At 43.6% G+C, this 16,321-nt stretch overlaps 1 protein-coding gene across 1 annotated transcript in view; it reads right to left on the bottom strand.

The window, feature by feature from the left end:
- Positions 1-16,321, bottom strand: part of col28a1a (collagen, type XXVIII, alpha 1a) — a 59,283-nt gene that overhangs the window by 24,240 nt on the left and 18,722 nt on the right. The window contains exons 11-17 of the mRNA XM_080485518.1: positions 5,012-5,065; positions 4,869-4,937; positions 4,678-4,746; positions 1,863-1,931; positions 1,665-1,733; positions 1,515-1,583; positions 1,365-1,433 (exon numbers count right to left, since the gene is read on the bottom strand). Of these exons, the coding sequence (XP_080341644.1) occupies positions 1,365-1,433; positions 1,515-1,583; positions 1,665-1,733; positions 1,863-1,931; positions 4,678-4,746; positions 4,869-4,937; positions 5,012-5,065 (468 nt within the window). The remainder of the gene's footprint in view (positions 1-1,364; positions 1,434-1,514; positions 1,584-1,664; positions 1,734-1,862; positions 1,932-4,677; positions 4,747-4,868; positions 4,938-5,011; positions 5,066-16,321) is intronic.

Below are 16,321 nucleotides of genomic sequence, written 5' to 3'. Positions count from 1 at the left end.
TATTTCATTGGTTTCAGATATGGGTGGAGCAAAACGGCTCCACAGCACCAACTAAAAACCTGGACAGATTAATGTAAAATCAATGGTTTTGCACTCTGCTGTACACCGAAGCTGACCATGCACCATGTTCCAACATCATGGGTGTGTGAGGACCTGTTCATCTCTGCTTGTAGCTTTAACTATTCCTGTCTTTTTTCTTACATACCACAGTACAGCAGAGCTGAGTTACTAGCATTCACCCACTCTATTTGTTGCAGCCCCGAGTCCACTGAAGCCGCTGCTCCATGCAGTACGTGTGGAGCGGGGCGAAGCGGGAGTTACGGTACAGCAGAGCGCACCCAGGCCCAACTCTGTCTCGCAGTCCCACCACAGAAAGTACGGTAAACATGTGTGACCGACTCCAAGACGTCCAAGTCGTTCTCTGGGACTCAGGTTCTCATTGCAGCGTCCAGCTCCTGTTGAATTTCCTCCTCCGGTTCCTGAGAGGAACGTCTGTATCTCCTTAAAAGACGCCATGTTGTGTCGTGCCGACGTTTCAATAAACCAGTTAACAAATCAACCAGTGAGCACAAAGCAGCGTATGTAAATAACAGCAGAGGTTTACGGCCGATGAAATAGTTCAATATTGCGGCCAAGTCGAGAGTGATGATCATCATGACCAATCAGCAGACGGCTGAGTTGTAGCTCCTCCTCACAGACCCGTTCCTCGGTGCCCAGAACCTTAACAGAGGGGGAGCGGCGGCGGTCGCGGGTTCTTCCCGTACCATCCACAACTTTTCAGTTGGACCGCGTGAAAACCTGCCCTGCCCCGCGGCACTCCGGCAGAGAAAGTGTGGTGGAACCGCGCCTGAGCTTCCTACTCACAGAGATTCAAAGATTCTGAACTTCATCCTCCCACCTCATGGCCAACTCCTGGTCACTAAACAAGATGGACGAGTTACGACCGCAGATTCCTTCACACAGGCTTGTTTACTGTGTGATGATAATCTCAGAGTATCGGTCGGACAAAAACATCCCAAACTCCAGCATTGAGGTTGCAGGATCCGCCGTCTTCAGAGCGCACAGGACCGCGGGCTCCAGTAGGAGCAGAGGAGGAGGACTTTGTTCATATTGACAATAGAAGGTGTACAAGCATCACCGTGAAAGATGCTCACTGCTCGCGGACGATGAATACATGATGCTGCACTGCAGACTGTTCTACCTGAGCAGAGTTGACATTGGTGGCCATCCCAGCCACATACGTGCCATCACAGGCTAATGCTAAGTTAGCCACAGAGAAGCTAGACTTCGCCATCAATCAGGAACTGGCGGCACGACCAGACAGCGTTGTTATGGCGGCTTTGTATGGATACTTTGAGACTAACCTTTGGTCCAACTATTCCCAGTCCTGGAGGTCCTCTGGGACCAGAAGGTCCGACTGGGCCTTGGTCACCCTAAAAATATAAACTGAATTTAAACAGTAGTTGTGAAATAAGGTGTGAAGTCAACTCCTGACTTTTTGACATTGACCGTGCCTTCTCTCCTTGAGTGCCTGCTCCGGGGAAGCCCACCAAACCTGGCAACCCGGGGCCTCCTGTGTGTCCCTGTGGGTGACAGTGAGAAAGGTCAGGCACGCTTACAGCTTCTCAGCTTTGAATTCATATTTAAGTCACAGCAAACTCCACCTTATCTCCTTTGAACCCGAGCCCCGGCGGTCCACGACTGCCTTTGGGGCCCTCATACCCTCGATCACCCTGCACCAAACACAACACAGCCTCCCTGAGAACTACCTCACTCTGAGAGAACCAAACAGGTGTGTATTCTCAGGGTTTGTGTCTGCTCAGTAAATTTAAATGACTGTAGCAGCATGTCCTGGCACTTACATTGAGCCCTGGGAGTCCCTCGCCTGGAAACCCTGGAGATCCTTGAATCCCTGGAGGCCCAGCTGCACCCTGAACACAGAACCACCAACACTGTTAAACACTAAACGAGGCTGGAGAAGGAAAAGCTAAAGTTGAATTAACAGTGTGTGTGTGTGTGTGTGCCTTTGGACCCCCCCCCCCCCCCCCCCCCCCCCACCATAACCTATCTATGCAGGCTGAGTCACTTCATCATAATACAAATTTTATTTACTCTGTTACATTAACTGGAGTAAATTTCATGATGTTTTCCGCTGATTTACATTCAGAGTTCCTAATATCGACAATATATAGGATCACATTTTTTATTCCAAAAAGACGACTCTTGGCTTTTAAATACTGAAATGACACAAAGGTTTTCTTAAATATGCCTTCTAATTTTACTTTACGCTGTGGTGTGCCCTTTGGGGGATTGTCACATATGAGGGTGGGAGTGAGGAGGCGCTGTAGTGTGTGACGCAGGGGTGTCAGGTGAAGTAAAGGGGCTAAATGAGGAAGTAGAGAGATCGCCAGGGGCTGCGCTGTATGATAAAACTACTGGAAGCAAATAAAAGATGAAGTCGTCTGTGACTCTGTCATCTGAACATGTCTGCCGACAGAGAGCGAACTCTCTGCTCCCTCTAGGTTTTTGCTGGAGAGCCGGGAGTTTAAACTGTTGTTGACCACAAACGCGTCACCTTCACCAAACCCAAGACCTCGGCGCTGTGGTCTGTGTGACAGCAGCGCCACCTCTCTGTCATTTCAGAGTTTACGACAGACGTTCACACGCAGAAAAAACCCTGTGGTGGCCACGGCCTCTCTTTAACTCTCTGCACCTTGGAGTGGACTATGCTGCCAATTTAACTCCTCCAGAGCCACTGGTCAATGGGGGGGGGGGGGGGGGCTCTGATTTGTTTTTTTTGTGCGATCGTTCACACTACATTTTAAACACGATGTATACCAGACTTCGTTTTCTGACCCCAGAATAACACACATGTTCAGAAGAAGGCTTGATGTCGAGCACGCTGTTTACAGAAGTAGATATGGATGCTACACCGGTCAACATGGGAGTTGCCAGATCTGACTCACTGCCCAAACAAAGTAAAACCCACCCACCGCAATAAAAACCAGCCTAAATCTCAACCTCTGCAGGAATCATGTTAGAACTGTAAAACTAATCTATGTGTAATAAACCAGTGATTCTCTACAGGGGGTGGTGGACAGCCGGTCAAAAATTATTTATACTGTATTTAATATGCCTTTTGTGTTCAAGTTGTCTTTTATTTTGAAATAACTTTTATTTTGACAGGCAGAGACATGAAGTCGTGACTTCTCTAACATGCCTGTCAAAAGTTTTCACGGTCACCATCATTTAAAGTTCATTTTAACTTTGTGTTGATGTTAGGGTGTGTGATGGCGAAGCGCAAATATGAGTATTTCGAACGTGGATTTTTGTACTTTGAGGATAAAAAAGGACAGGAAAGCCCAGAGTGTGGTCTGTAGTGAAGTGCTGGAGCATGAAGGCATCCAAACTGAAGTGCCATTCAGAGTATCTGAGAGTAGCTCTGCCTACTGTCACCTCAGACTGTAAACACTGTAAACTGACTCATTAACTTCACAAATGACCCGGTTAGGAGAAAACTTTATTTTGAGCAGTTTTGACATTTATTTATTGTTTATTTTTATTTATTTATTTCACTTTTGCAGCTGTCACGATCCTCCTCAGTTTCTTATTAATTTGCTCTGAAAGGAAAGTTGCGCAGAAAAATATAGAAAAGATTATTTGTGTTTTCAACATATATACTACTGCTGTTATTTGAATTCTAAAAAAGTGGGTCACCTGGTCTCACACGATTGGCTAGCATGGCTACATGCGTCTCTCTACACTGCCCCCTTCAGGTTTGACTGCTCATAAGAGCTCTGAATCAGATTTTTATGCGAATCTGTGAAAAATCGAGATTTATTTATTTGTTTTAAACTTAGAGGGGAAAATGTGTGTTTTTTGTAAATACTTTGCTACGTAGCCTTAGTGGGTATGTGTGCTTATGACGTGTGTTTGTGTGGCTGCTGCTCCTGTGTGTCTTCATTGTGTTTCCTATTGACTGGATGTCTTTGTCTTCTTCTCCCTCCATGTGCTTCACCTGTGTCTTCCCCTGTTTATACCCTCGTCCCCTTTGTCCCAGTGCTTGGTCGTCACTGGACCTCTCGGTGTGATCCCGCTCCCTTCCGCTTCACGCCTCGTCTTGCTCGTGTGTTTCTTGTTGTGGACTTTGCCTGCTGCCTGACATAGCTAAACTTTCACCATATCAGATTACCATACATCCATTGTGAATCTCACCAGATTAGATGACACACTTTGTTTCATGCTGAATAGTTCTTTTCGTCTGAATGCTGGACTTCACAAAAAAGCTGTATATAAAGTCGTTGATGAACATATGAGTTTGTACCACAACCTATTTTAGAAATGTAATGCCTATGTTACATTAAAATTATATTGATTCCTGAAAATGCACACTTGATAGTGATTAACCCAAGATACCCATGGTCCTTAAAAGGTCCCAATTCATCCAATTTGGTCCAGAATATTCAGCATTGATCGAATATTAAAATGAGTATTAATGATACATTAGTTATACGCCAACTTTTACATGCCATAAATGTTAAACATAATGATTTCCCTCCCAATGTTGAGCAGAATTCACCATTTAAGTGATGAAAGAAATATTGCGGGTATCGAATCAGCGATGTGAGAAACAAAGGAACAAGAGACGATTTCCTGGAGTTTCTCGTGATAACTCACTGGTGTTCCTGGTTCACCTGCACCCGGCAGTCCCGGTGGACCTGGTCTTCCTTGATTCCCCTTGTCCCCCTGAAATAGACAGTGGGACAGATTATTGATAAACTAAGAGGTACGCAGGACCTGCATGGGGCCAGGCTCAGACAGGTAAAAATAAAGTTCCTTGGTTAAGCTGAAGTGAAGCCTGATTGTACCTTTGGACCAGGAAACCCAATTCCATTATCTCCAGGAGGTCCGGGTGCCCCCCTCAGCCCCCGCTCACCCTTTTAAGAGGAACAGATTTAAAATTCACAAACTTGAACTGTGGAGTAATGTGACTCTTGTGTCCATGTCTTACTTTGCCTCCCGGTGCTCCCTCCGGGCCCTGGTCTCCTGGTGCCCCTCTTACCCCCTGAGAGAAAGACACAACTGGAATCAAAGGCAAACCAGAAAAATCCAACAGGTGGTCTAAATCTGATGCAGAAAGTGAAAGTGGCCTCTCAAGTTCTGCAATCTTTCAAGGGTATGCTAATATTAATTAATCACACATCTTGCAGGCCTGTATATACAGGATATGGACCCTGTGAGCTAGTTTTTGTTTTCTTTAATTCTTTTATTCAATAATAATAACAGGCTTCCTCCCATCTGTAATACTACTTCATGCAGTTCAAGTTGACAGAGACGTGGGACAAAGTATTGATATGGTCTTTCTCCCTGGCACAAAATGGGAACTGGAACGCCTGCCTGAATATTCATATTTCATTTAACAAATCAAGGTGCAAATCGATTTTTTAAATATAGATATTTGATTCTCGGAGTGACTTGCTCCCAGGTTGTTAAAATTAAGTTTGCACATCAGAAAAAAAGCACAAAGCAAATCTTCTACCCTTGAAAACCACAAAAAAACATTCCACTTGTTGCCACTTTTGACCTCCAGTCTGAAATGTTGCTGAATAAAGCGACAATGGCTGCAAAATTAGCAACAATGCTAAATGTGTTTGTCATCTACTGTAAATACACAACTTAAAGTACCTTCAATGTTAAAACTACAAGTAATGAACCTTGTTAGCAAGTGTTTAACAGCAAGTATATTAGGCGAGTGACTTTAGATTTCACTGAGTGAATTGTGCTCTTCATGTTCGACCCATTGCAGCTCTGCTTCATTCACACATTGAATTACATTTAATGAGCATTTTCCAGTCTGCTGGTCGACAATATTCATCATCCCACCCTGCATTAAAGTAATTCATGGGTATTCACATACTTCCCCCGGGAAACTGGATCCTGGTGCTCATCATAAAGTCGTGAATAAACGTGGGCAGTGTGTGTGTGGGGAGATTTCATGGGAACCGGATAGAGAAGAGGAGGATATGAAACCTTGTGAAGCTCTGATGACGGCTGTTGCTACTACGCTCCTGATGGTGAAGGGGGCAACAAGCATTTAAAATAGAGAGAGAATGGATAAAATGTGCCCAAATCCTAATCCTCTGGGACAATGTCTGCTCTAAAACTACAACCAAATACTGCAGGCCTGGAGTCCCGCGCTTCAGAAAGCTACATTTGGAGGGGGATAAGTCCTAATCCACAGCTCACATTCCACGAGTGCAGAGCAGGAGATGGACTCAGAGTGTGTGGGTTGTTGCAGTGCGGATGTCGGGGCACACGGGAACCTCTCAGTTTGACCAATCACCTATAGATTCAAAGGTGTACTGCATGGTGGTAAGGTCAAGCTTTTCCAATCAGCCTGTCAAAGGCCAAACACACCTGGGAGGTTCTGCTGAACCACTTCAGACCCGTATGAAGAAGTTACTAGGATTCAGGAAAACATCCAAGTACAGGTTGTGTTTGCTGCCATTTCAATAAGTGAAAATATCACAACAGAAGAAATAAGTCTTATTTTCCCAATCATTTAAGTTGTTTCACACAAATCCATATTTTTGTTTCTTAACCCATAACCAATGGGTTGACCGTTAATGACTTTAAAACTAAATGTGACGTGTAGACTGGACTGTTGTAATTCCTCTCTTCATTGACTTCCTGTAAAACACAAAGCTCTGAACAACCAGGCTCCATTATAGTATACATGAGAGCTGATGTATTCACAGCTACTTCAGCTAAAATTAGATCTTTGAGCTCCTTTAAATTGTTAAACTCGATCTTTGAACTCCTTTAAAGGGTTAAGTGAGATATTTGAACTCCTTTGAGAGTATCTGACACCAATCTTGTTCCAAGACTAACAGCATGAACAAGAAAAATGCCCCTTTGTCTTTAGGAATATTTTGTAAAGACCAAAATGCTGAAGGTTGCAAAAAATTTTATCCGCAAATTTTCACCACCTTGGAGGACAGTGTCCTGGTTCCTTGATCAAAGTACTTTGATTTGGGATTTCATTAGAGCATCTGAGCAGGTGAGAGACTAACCCCACTCACTGGTGTGTTCCTATATTCAGCAGGTCTTTTATTTTGTGAACAGCTCTGTCCACTTGACCATGTGACTGCGGACTGGCGTGTTTAAACCTCCACTCAGCAGTAAAGTCCACCATCTCTTGGCACACCAGCCGTCTGTCCTGGTCGGAGAATAACTCATCTGTCACACAACGTCTTGCAAATATAGACTTCAGCCCAATGATGATGTGTTTGCTTGTGTACCATGCAGTTTGATGATCTCAGGAAACTTATGCACACACAGTAAGTACTCAGCATCATCACAATGAAACAAATGGAAACTATCTTTGCACCTATTATTGTCCTTGTGTGTGTGACATACAGCATGCTGAGCCGCAGCTACTTCTATCTGTTGGGCCATTTTACTTCTCAGTGGTACTACTAACCTTGAGTTTTTGAATACAAGTTCATCTACAAATGACAGTTCTTCCCTAAATGTCCGGTACTGTTTGATTTTGTCTGGAAGCTGTCTCTGTTTATCTGGCCAGCCTCTCGGAATCGCACTGGCAACTAGCATCAACTCAACATCGTCTTTTGTTGCTTGTTTCAGCTCCTGCAACTTTTTATCTGAGATTGGGAGTTGGTCATTTATCCAGTTGACCTCCAGCTCTTCATTAAGGAGTGTCTTATGGTGCTCCTTTAGTAATACCCTGCTCAGAGCATCAGCAATACGCATCTCTAGTCCTGGCTTATAGTTGACCTCAAGACTGTTGTTTGTAATCTCATGAGCATTCTTTGAAGTCTTGCTGAACACGATTACAAGCATTTCTTTTTCAACGTGGGCATTGAGTTTCACACCCTGGAGCCGCATTCTACTGGCTGACTCTATTGCAGTAGTACGGCTCCTAGACCGTCAGAACGTACATCGACAAATAAAGTAACAGGTTTACTGACATCATAGTGGTGGTGCTTGACTGACGAGAGCTTAAGGTTTGTCGAAACTCTTTTGTACCTCTGACGCCCAGTGTCGGTCTGCGTTTCCTTCCTCAGAGAAGCACTCAGGTCTGAACGGTTCAGGATGAATCAGGGTGCATTCACACTAGCCAGGTTCGGTCCGAACCAGAGTTCATTTCAGGGACTTTCAGGAAAATTCTGCTTCATTTGGGCAGGTTATCGCCACTGTAATGACCGGTGTAACTGCACCTCCACCCACCAGAGTGCACCAACTCATGATAAGCTACATACGTGCAGGGCACGGCAGAAGAAGACCAGAGTAACGTATGAGTCTGATGGGTGAACTGCCGAATAAACGCTGATCTACAACAACCCAGTTTCTTTATTGAATTAGAAACAACACACGACTGACTGTTTACCTTACACCGACACACCCTTGAGTGTCCTTCCTCGTGGACTCCTCAGGCTGCTATTGGAAGCACCAGCACCCTCTACTGTCCTCCTTGGTCACTGCTTTCTGAAAATGAGTCACCTCACCCACCCACTGCTGCTCCCTCCAGCAGCCCCCACTGCCGTTTCCCGTCAATAATATTCTCCTCATCCGTGTCCTCAAAACAAAACTTTCTTCCTGCTGCCCCCTCACCTTCTAACAACCAAAGCCTTCCTGTGGAGATTGTGTCTGTTTCACCACCATTTTATCTAAGACCAGATGAATCCCACAGGAGAGGACTTAATCATAGGAATTTGATAAAAATCTAAACTACCTCCATAGGTAAACAAAATCCCACAACAATCAGATGTGGACTGTTAAATATTCGTTCTCTATTGTCTAAATCTTCACTTGATTTGATAATAGATCACAAAATTTATTTCTGTCCCCTCACTGAGACCTGGTTAAAAAGAGATGAATATCTCAGCCTAAATGAAGCAACTCCCACCACTCATGTTAACCATCATGTCCCTGGAGGAACTGGACGAGGAGGAGGAGGAGGAGCATCTATCTATAACTCTAGTCTTCTTATTGATCCCAGAACTAAAACTAACCAGAAATCCTTTGAAAGTCTCACTCTGAATCTCATGACTCTGACCAGAAAACCCAGCAGCAGTTCTACTTGTCCTAGTGTCCCGTCCTCCTGGACCATACTCTGAATGTCTGTCTGAATTCTCAGACTTTCTCTCTACTTTAGTACTGAGCTCAGATAAAGTCATTATAGTGGGAGACTTTAACATTCATGTAGATGTTGACAATGAGCCGTAACATTGCATTTAGCTCTTTACTGGACACAATTGGATTTTCACAGAAGGTGAATGAACCCACTCATTATCTTAATCACACGCTTGATCTTGTCCTCACTTATGGTATTGACATTAATCAATTAATGGCTCTTCCCCACAACCCTCTGTTGTCGGATCACTTCCTGATATCATTTGAATTTAACTGGCTTTATAGCCCCGGAAAATAAATTTAAATATAAGAGATATTTATCAGACAATGCTGGAGCCAAATTCAGGGAAGTACTCCCATCAATATTGACTTCAGTTCTATCCGTGGATCCAGCAGTCAACAGCTGTCACACTATTAGCATTAGCATTAGCCCTACTCAGGCTGACCTGGTTGTAGATGGAACACCAGCCTTACTTCACTCCACACTTGATTCCATTGCTCCCTTGAAGATAAAAGCAACAACTCAGAGGAGGATAGCTCCATGGTATAATGATAATTTGTGAACTTTAAAGAAATCAGCATGAAAATTAGAGAAGAAATGGTACTTAACTCAGAAGTATTTACAACAGCCTGGAGAGATAGTTTGTTTAACTATAAAAAAAAATCCGTTCGCAAAACCCGAAATACCTACTACTCTTCCTTAATAGAAGAAAACAAGAACCATCCTAGATTTCTCTTCAGTACTATAGCCAGGCTGACAAAAAGTCACAGCTCTGTCGAACATCATATCCCTTTAACATTGAGCAATAATTACTTCGTAAACTTCTTTAATGAAAAATAGTCTAACTATTAGGGATAAAATAAAAGACTTGCTGCCCAAAGCAGTCGCCGATCGATCAACCACATCTTCAGATTTGTTAGTGGAGCCTGATTTCCAGTTATCCAGCTTCCACCCTATAGAAGTCCCTGAGTTCTCCTCAATCGTGACTTCATCTACCAGAGGTCTCCAACCTCGGTCCTCGAGAGCCCCTGTCCTGCATGTTTTAGTTCTCTCCCTGCTTCAGCACGCCTGACTCTAATGATGATGTAACCACCAAGGTTGTGAGAAAGCCCAATAATGAGCCCCTCATTGCAATCAGATGTGTTGCCACTGGGAGAGAGCTAAAACATGCAGGACAGGGGCTCTTGAGGACCGAGGTTGAAGACCTCTGAAACCAACAACTTGACTGCTAGATCCAATCCCGACTAAACTGTTTAAAGATAGTTTCCCTGTGATTAGTACATCACTAATAGATCAGATCAATAATTTCTAATAACAGGATATGTTACCACAAGCCTTTAAGGTTGCTGTTGTTAAACCTCTTCTTAAAAAACCCAACCTTGACCCAGGTGTCTTAGCAAGTTACAGGCCAATATCCAACCTTCCTTTTATTTCTAAAATCCTAGAAAAAGTGATTGCAAGTCAGCTATGTGACCATTTAAGCAGAAGTGACCTATTTGAGTCTTTCCAGTCGGTTTTAGATTCATCATAGCTCAGAGACTCTCTGATCAACGTTACTGATCATCTCTTGGCCTCAGACAAAGAACTGGTCTCTGTTCTGGTCCTGTTAGATCTCAATGCTGCATTTGATACTATTGATCAGAACATTGATACTATTGATCATATCATCCTATTACAGAGACTAGAACATTTCATCGGGCTTAAAGGTACAGCACTAAATTGGTTCCGATCATATTTATCAGACAGGTTCCACTTCGTTCATGTTCACGATAACTCTTCAGTCCAGACTGAAGGTAACATGGAGTTCCACAGGGTTCTGTCTTAGGTCCTATACTTTTCACTTTATACATGCTTCCTGTAGGGAATATTATTAAAAACACTCCATTAACTTCCATTGTTATGCAGATGACACACAAATCTATTTATCTATGAAACCAGACGATAATAACCAACGTTCTAAACTAGAAGCCGTCTTGAAGACATAAAGGTTGGATGAGCCGTAATTTCCTCCTTCTAAACTCGGATAAAACTGAAATTATTATATTTGGCCCAAAACATGTGAGAGAGAAATGATCTAAAGATCTAGTAACACTAGATGGTATTACTTTGTCCTGCAGTACCACTGTGAGGAACCTGGGAGTTATTTGTGACTAGAATTTATCCTTTAACTCCCACATTAGACAAATCTGCAGGAATGTGTGGCACCCTGGACTGTCCAATAGTGAATATAATGTCCAGAATTGTTAGTTGTTTTGATTAGTTTGGTCCCCCATTATTATTTTCCTGATTAATATAATTTAAAAAGCATCTCACCTGTTTTGTTTAGGTATGTTTTTTGGGGCGATACCCACTTTTGTCAGTTGGGGACAGTAATGCTCTGGGAGATCGGCCATTATCCTGGCAAGCAACAAAGACAGTCAGCCGAACACGCAGCATTGTCGTTTTGCAAAGGAGTGACCAAATACTGAACAAATACTGAACCATTGTCTCTTTTTTCTGGGTTTGCAGACCGTTATTTTGTTAAAATAAATGTGATCACACCTGGATGAACATAGTCATCATTGTGTGCGGGTAACAACTGCCTTTTTTCACCTACGTAATATTTCCAAAATTAGAAACATGTTGACTCAGAGTGATGCTGAAAAAGTAATCCATCATTAGTTACTTCCAGAGTAACTATTGTAACTCCCTATTATCAGGGTGAAACAATAACTTCTTCAAAAGTCTTCAACTGGTTCTAAATGCTGCAGCCAGAGTCGTGACAAGAGCCAGCATCAGAGATCACCTCACTCCAATACTAACCTCGCTTCATTGGCTCCCTGTTCAATCTAGAAGAGAATTTAAAATCCTCCTTCTAACTTCTAAAGCTCTTAACAACCAGGTTCCATCATATCTTAAAGAACTGCTGGTCCCAGATCTCCCCAGAAGAACACTTGGTTCTCACAGTGCTGGCTTACTGGAGGTTCCTAGCTTTTCTAAAGTAGAATGGAGGCGGAGCTTTCAGCTTTCAGGTTCCTCTGATGTGGAACCAGATCCCAGATTCAGTTAGGGAGGCTGAAACAGGCTCTACTGTTAAGACGAGACTCAAGACTTTTCTATTTAATAAAGCTACAGTTAGGACTGCTTCAAGATACTTTCAAATACTCTCTCTCTACCTCTCTCTACCTCTCTCTCTACCGCTCTCTACCTCTCTCTCTACCGCTCTCTCTACCTCTTTCTCTACCTCTCTCTCTACCTCTCTCTCTATTGCTCTCTCTACCTCTCTCTACCCCTCTCTCTACCCCTCTCTCTACCTCTCTCTCTACCTCTTTCTCTACCTCTCTCTCTACCTCTCTCTCTATTGCTCTCTCTACCTCTCTCTCTACCCCTCTCTCTACCCCTCTCTCTACCCCTCTCCCTACCTCTCTCTACCGCTCTCTACCTCTCGCTACCCCTCTCTCTACCCCTCTCTCTACCGCTCTCTACCTCTCTCTCTACCGCTCTCTCTACCTCTTTCTCTACCTCTCTCTCTACCTCTCTCTCTATTGCTCTCTCTACCTCTCTCTACCCCTCTCTCTACCCCTCTCTCTACCTCTCTCTCTACCTCTTTCTCTACCTCTCTCTCTACCTCTCTCTCTATTGCTCTCTCTACCTCTCTCTCTACCCCTCTCTCTACCCCTCTCCCTACCTCTCTCTCTACCGCTCTCTACCTCTCTCTACCTCTCGCTACCCCTCTCTCTACCCCTCTCTCTACCTCTCTCTCTACCTCTTTCTCTACCTCTCTCTCTACCTCTCTCTCTACCGCTCTCTCTACCTCTCTCTCTACCGCTCTCTCTACTTCTCTCTCTACCTCTCTCTCTACTTCTCTCTCTACTTCTCTCTCTACCTCTCGCTCTACCTCTCTCTACCTCTCTCCCTACCGCTCTCTACCTCTCTCTCTACCTCTCTCTACCTCTCGCTCTACCTCTCTCTACCTCTCTCTCTACCTCTCTCTACTTCTCTCTCTACCTCTCTCTACCCAAACCAAGGTTTGTATCTCCTCCGCCAATCTATCTCTCTGTCTGTCCTTTCCTCTCCTCTCCTCTATCCCTCCAATCTATCTCTCCGTCTATCCTATCCTTTCTTCTCCTCTATCCCTCCAATCTATCTCTCTGTCGATCCCATCCTTTCCTCTCCTCTATCCCTCCAATCTATCTCTCCATCTGTCCTATCCTTTCAAAGAGTTTTTCTTTCCACAGTCACAAATAAATCTGCTGCTCATGTGGATTTGTTGGGTTTTTCTCTTTTCTCTGTTAAAAGCTCCTAGAAATGACTGTGTTGTGTTTGGTGCTGTATAAATAAAGTTGAATTGAATTGAGTTGAACGATACCAGCAGTGGTCCCACGTTCTCAGTGGGAAAGTCATGGAAAGTGTGAAGCTGCCTGATGCCGTAAATTGGACTAGAAATGTGGACTGTGAATGGCGATGGTTCAAACAGCGTTTCCTGCTGTACCTGCAGACTCTGGAACTGGAGACGAAGCCGGAGCCACGGAAAATAGCACTTCTTCTCACCATCGGTGGACCTCAAGGTAGACAGCATGTTTACCAAGTTTACCATTCTTTTCAGCATGGTTTCAATTTTGTCTTTTAGGGCGGCAGCCACTTTCCTGGGAGCGTGAACTACTAGAGTGGGATCTGGATTTGTCTCAATGTGGTATATTCCTGGTGCGCAGCCCGATCCACTGAATAAATCCTGGTATCCCAGGTATCTATTCACTAAAGCATCGGTCTCACTGCACTGTACTTGCCAGAGCTGGGCAGGCCAGGACGGTACGGTACGACAAGGTGCACCTAGAACCAACTCTCTTGCTGGTCGAAGGTGGGGTTATGAACAGCGCAGGTATGTAACGTCATTACAGTAACAGTAGCTGCGAGACCAACATGGAAGTTGCAGCCGGGCAGCTGTCCCACCAAAGCCGTGAGCCTCATTCTCTGTGAAATAGTGGAAAACTTTCTCATTGTGAACAGCAGCGTCCAGCTCTGCAGAAGCTCCGCCCCTCCTGTTACTGAGAGGAGCGTCTCCACCTCATTAAAAGACCGCGGTGCTGTGGAGCGCTGACGTTTCAATAAACCCAGTTAAACAAATAACCAGTGAGCGCAAAGCGCTGTATGTAAAACAAAAACAATGGGAGGGTTTACAGCAGATGAGCTATTTAAATATGGCTGCTTGCCGAGAGTGACGATGGTCACCGACCAATCAGCAGACGAATGACAGAATGTAGCTCCTCCTCATGGAACTGTACTGTTGTGCTAAGTACCTGAATAGAGGGGTCACGAAAAGTCGTAACCGTTGATTGCTGTTCTTTAGGTAGTATCCAAATCTTTTGTCAGTGGGGACGCATGAAAACCCGTCTCGCCCTGTCCTGTCCTGGCATAAACTGCGTGGCAGGGCCGCAGCTTTAAAATGTCACTCTTTATTTCCCATGACTCCTCTGTTACAATTGCAGGTGAATTATTCTACATGACCTCAACTTCCAGACTAAAGTTTTTGTCTTTGTACTGACATGCCAACATGACTTTGCCTGTAGCTGGAATGTGGTGCCTGTATAAGCAACAGGCTTGAAAAGAGACTTCGCAAGCCTTTCATGGAAACAATGATGCAGTCAGCTCCAGGATCCAGCCTGACTTTCAAAACTTTGTTGTTGACAATCAGATCTCCGTGCCACTTTTCACTTGTCTTTGTATCCAATACATTGATTTGTTGTACTGAGTGGTCTTGTTTTCTACTTGGATTGAGCCAATAAAGATTGAGCCTGCTCATCTGTCTCCGCCTTGTTTATATGTTGCACATTATAGTTGCTTCTTGGGGCACCACTGTTTTTCTCTTTGTCAAGTTGCTTTTTCTTGGTGACTTTATCAACAGGAACTTTAACCTCCTCATGTGGACTTTGTGTAGCGTAGGTCCAGTTCTCTCAGCAGTTGTCCTCTCACCTGGTCATTCGTGACTCCACACACAAGTCTCTTATCAGTGAGTCAGTAAGGTACTCTAACTCGCAGTCTAGCTTTTTCTTTAAATCAGTCACTTGAGTGAAGAAGAGGCAAATATCAAATATGTCTAATTTTTTCGTGGCTCACAAGTTTGCTAAACATATCTTAGTAATCCACTTGTTAATCAAAACCTTGATTGATTCATTTCCAGCCATGTCCAGGATCGGAGCAATTTTCACCTTATCTGACTTTTCACCAACCGTGCTGACGACGAAGAACCATTTGAATCTTTAGATCCAGACTCGCCAGTTTTCCGCTATAATTTCTCCTAGAATTTAATAATGTAGGAAGTTTCATCTGCTCCATTTTCTGCCTCGTTTTCAACCTTTATTTTGTTCTCTAGTCTCCAAGTCAACACAGCAATACAACAGTGAAGTCGTGCTCCGAAGCAGGTTATGTTCTGGATACGATCAACTAATATAAAAGCTTCACCTTCTGACCAATCAGCTGTCTTGGAAAATGACCTGCCCAGTCTTAGAAGATCCTGATTGGTGTGCGGAAAAGGTTCAAGGTTACTTTATTATTACTCGTGGGTAAACTTGTTTTACAGGTTTTGTGATTGCTTGGCACGTCATAACAAATAAAGACGCACAATAAACCAAACAAGCAGATAATAATAATAATAATAATAATAATAATAATAATAATAATAATAATAATAATAATAATAATAATAATAATAATAACAATTGGTCGAGTGAGGCAAGACAGACAAGACAAGAGCTCAATTTTCCGATAAATAATTAAGATAAGATCAAAATAGATGAAGAAAAACCACAATACAAATCGCAATAAAAGCTTACAGAGGTAAAAGCAGTCACTAATATAAACCAGAATAAGAACATCCAATGAAGAGCCACGATAATGAATAAAGCTAAAAATGGATAAACACAATAAAAACAATAAAGTGCTGAATATCACTGCGTCTTATTCAGTTCAGTGACGGCGACAGGAACAAAGCTGTTTTAAAGCGCGTCGTCCTGCACTGAGGGACCTGGAACCTCCGTCCAGAGGGGAGGAGCTGGAATTGGCCTGGTAAAGGATGGGAGTCACTATTAAGGATTGCTGAGGCTCCTCTGTACCTGTTTAGTGAACGTCGACGCTGGAAACGACTGAAACTGACCAATGAGACGACTGGACCATTTTACAATTTGGTTC

The sequence above is a fragment of the Lipophrys pholis genome (assembly GCF_963383615.2).
Source record: "Lipophrys pholis genome assembly, chromosome: 17".
NCBI lineage: Eukaryota > Metazoa > Chordata > Actinopteri > Blenniiformes > Blenniidae > Lipophrys > Lipophrys pholis.
Note: the sequence above shows the minus strand (reverse complement) of the source record. Positions and strands in the feature narration are given on the sequence as shown.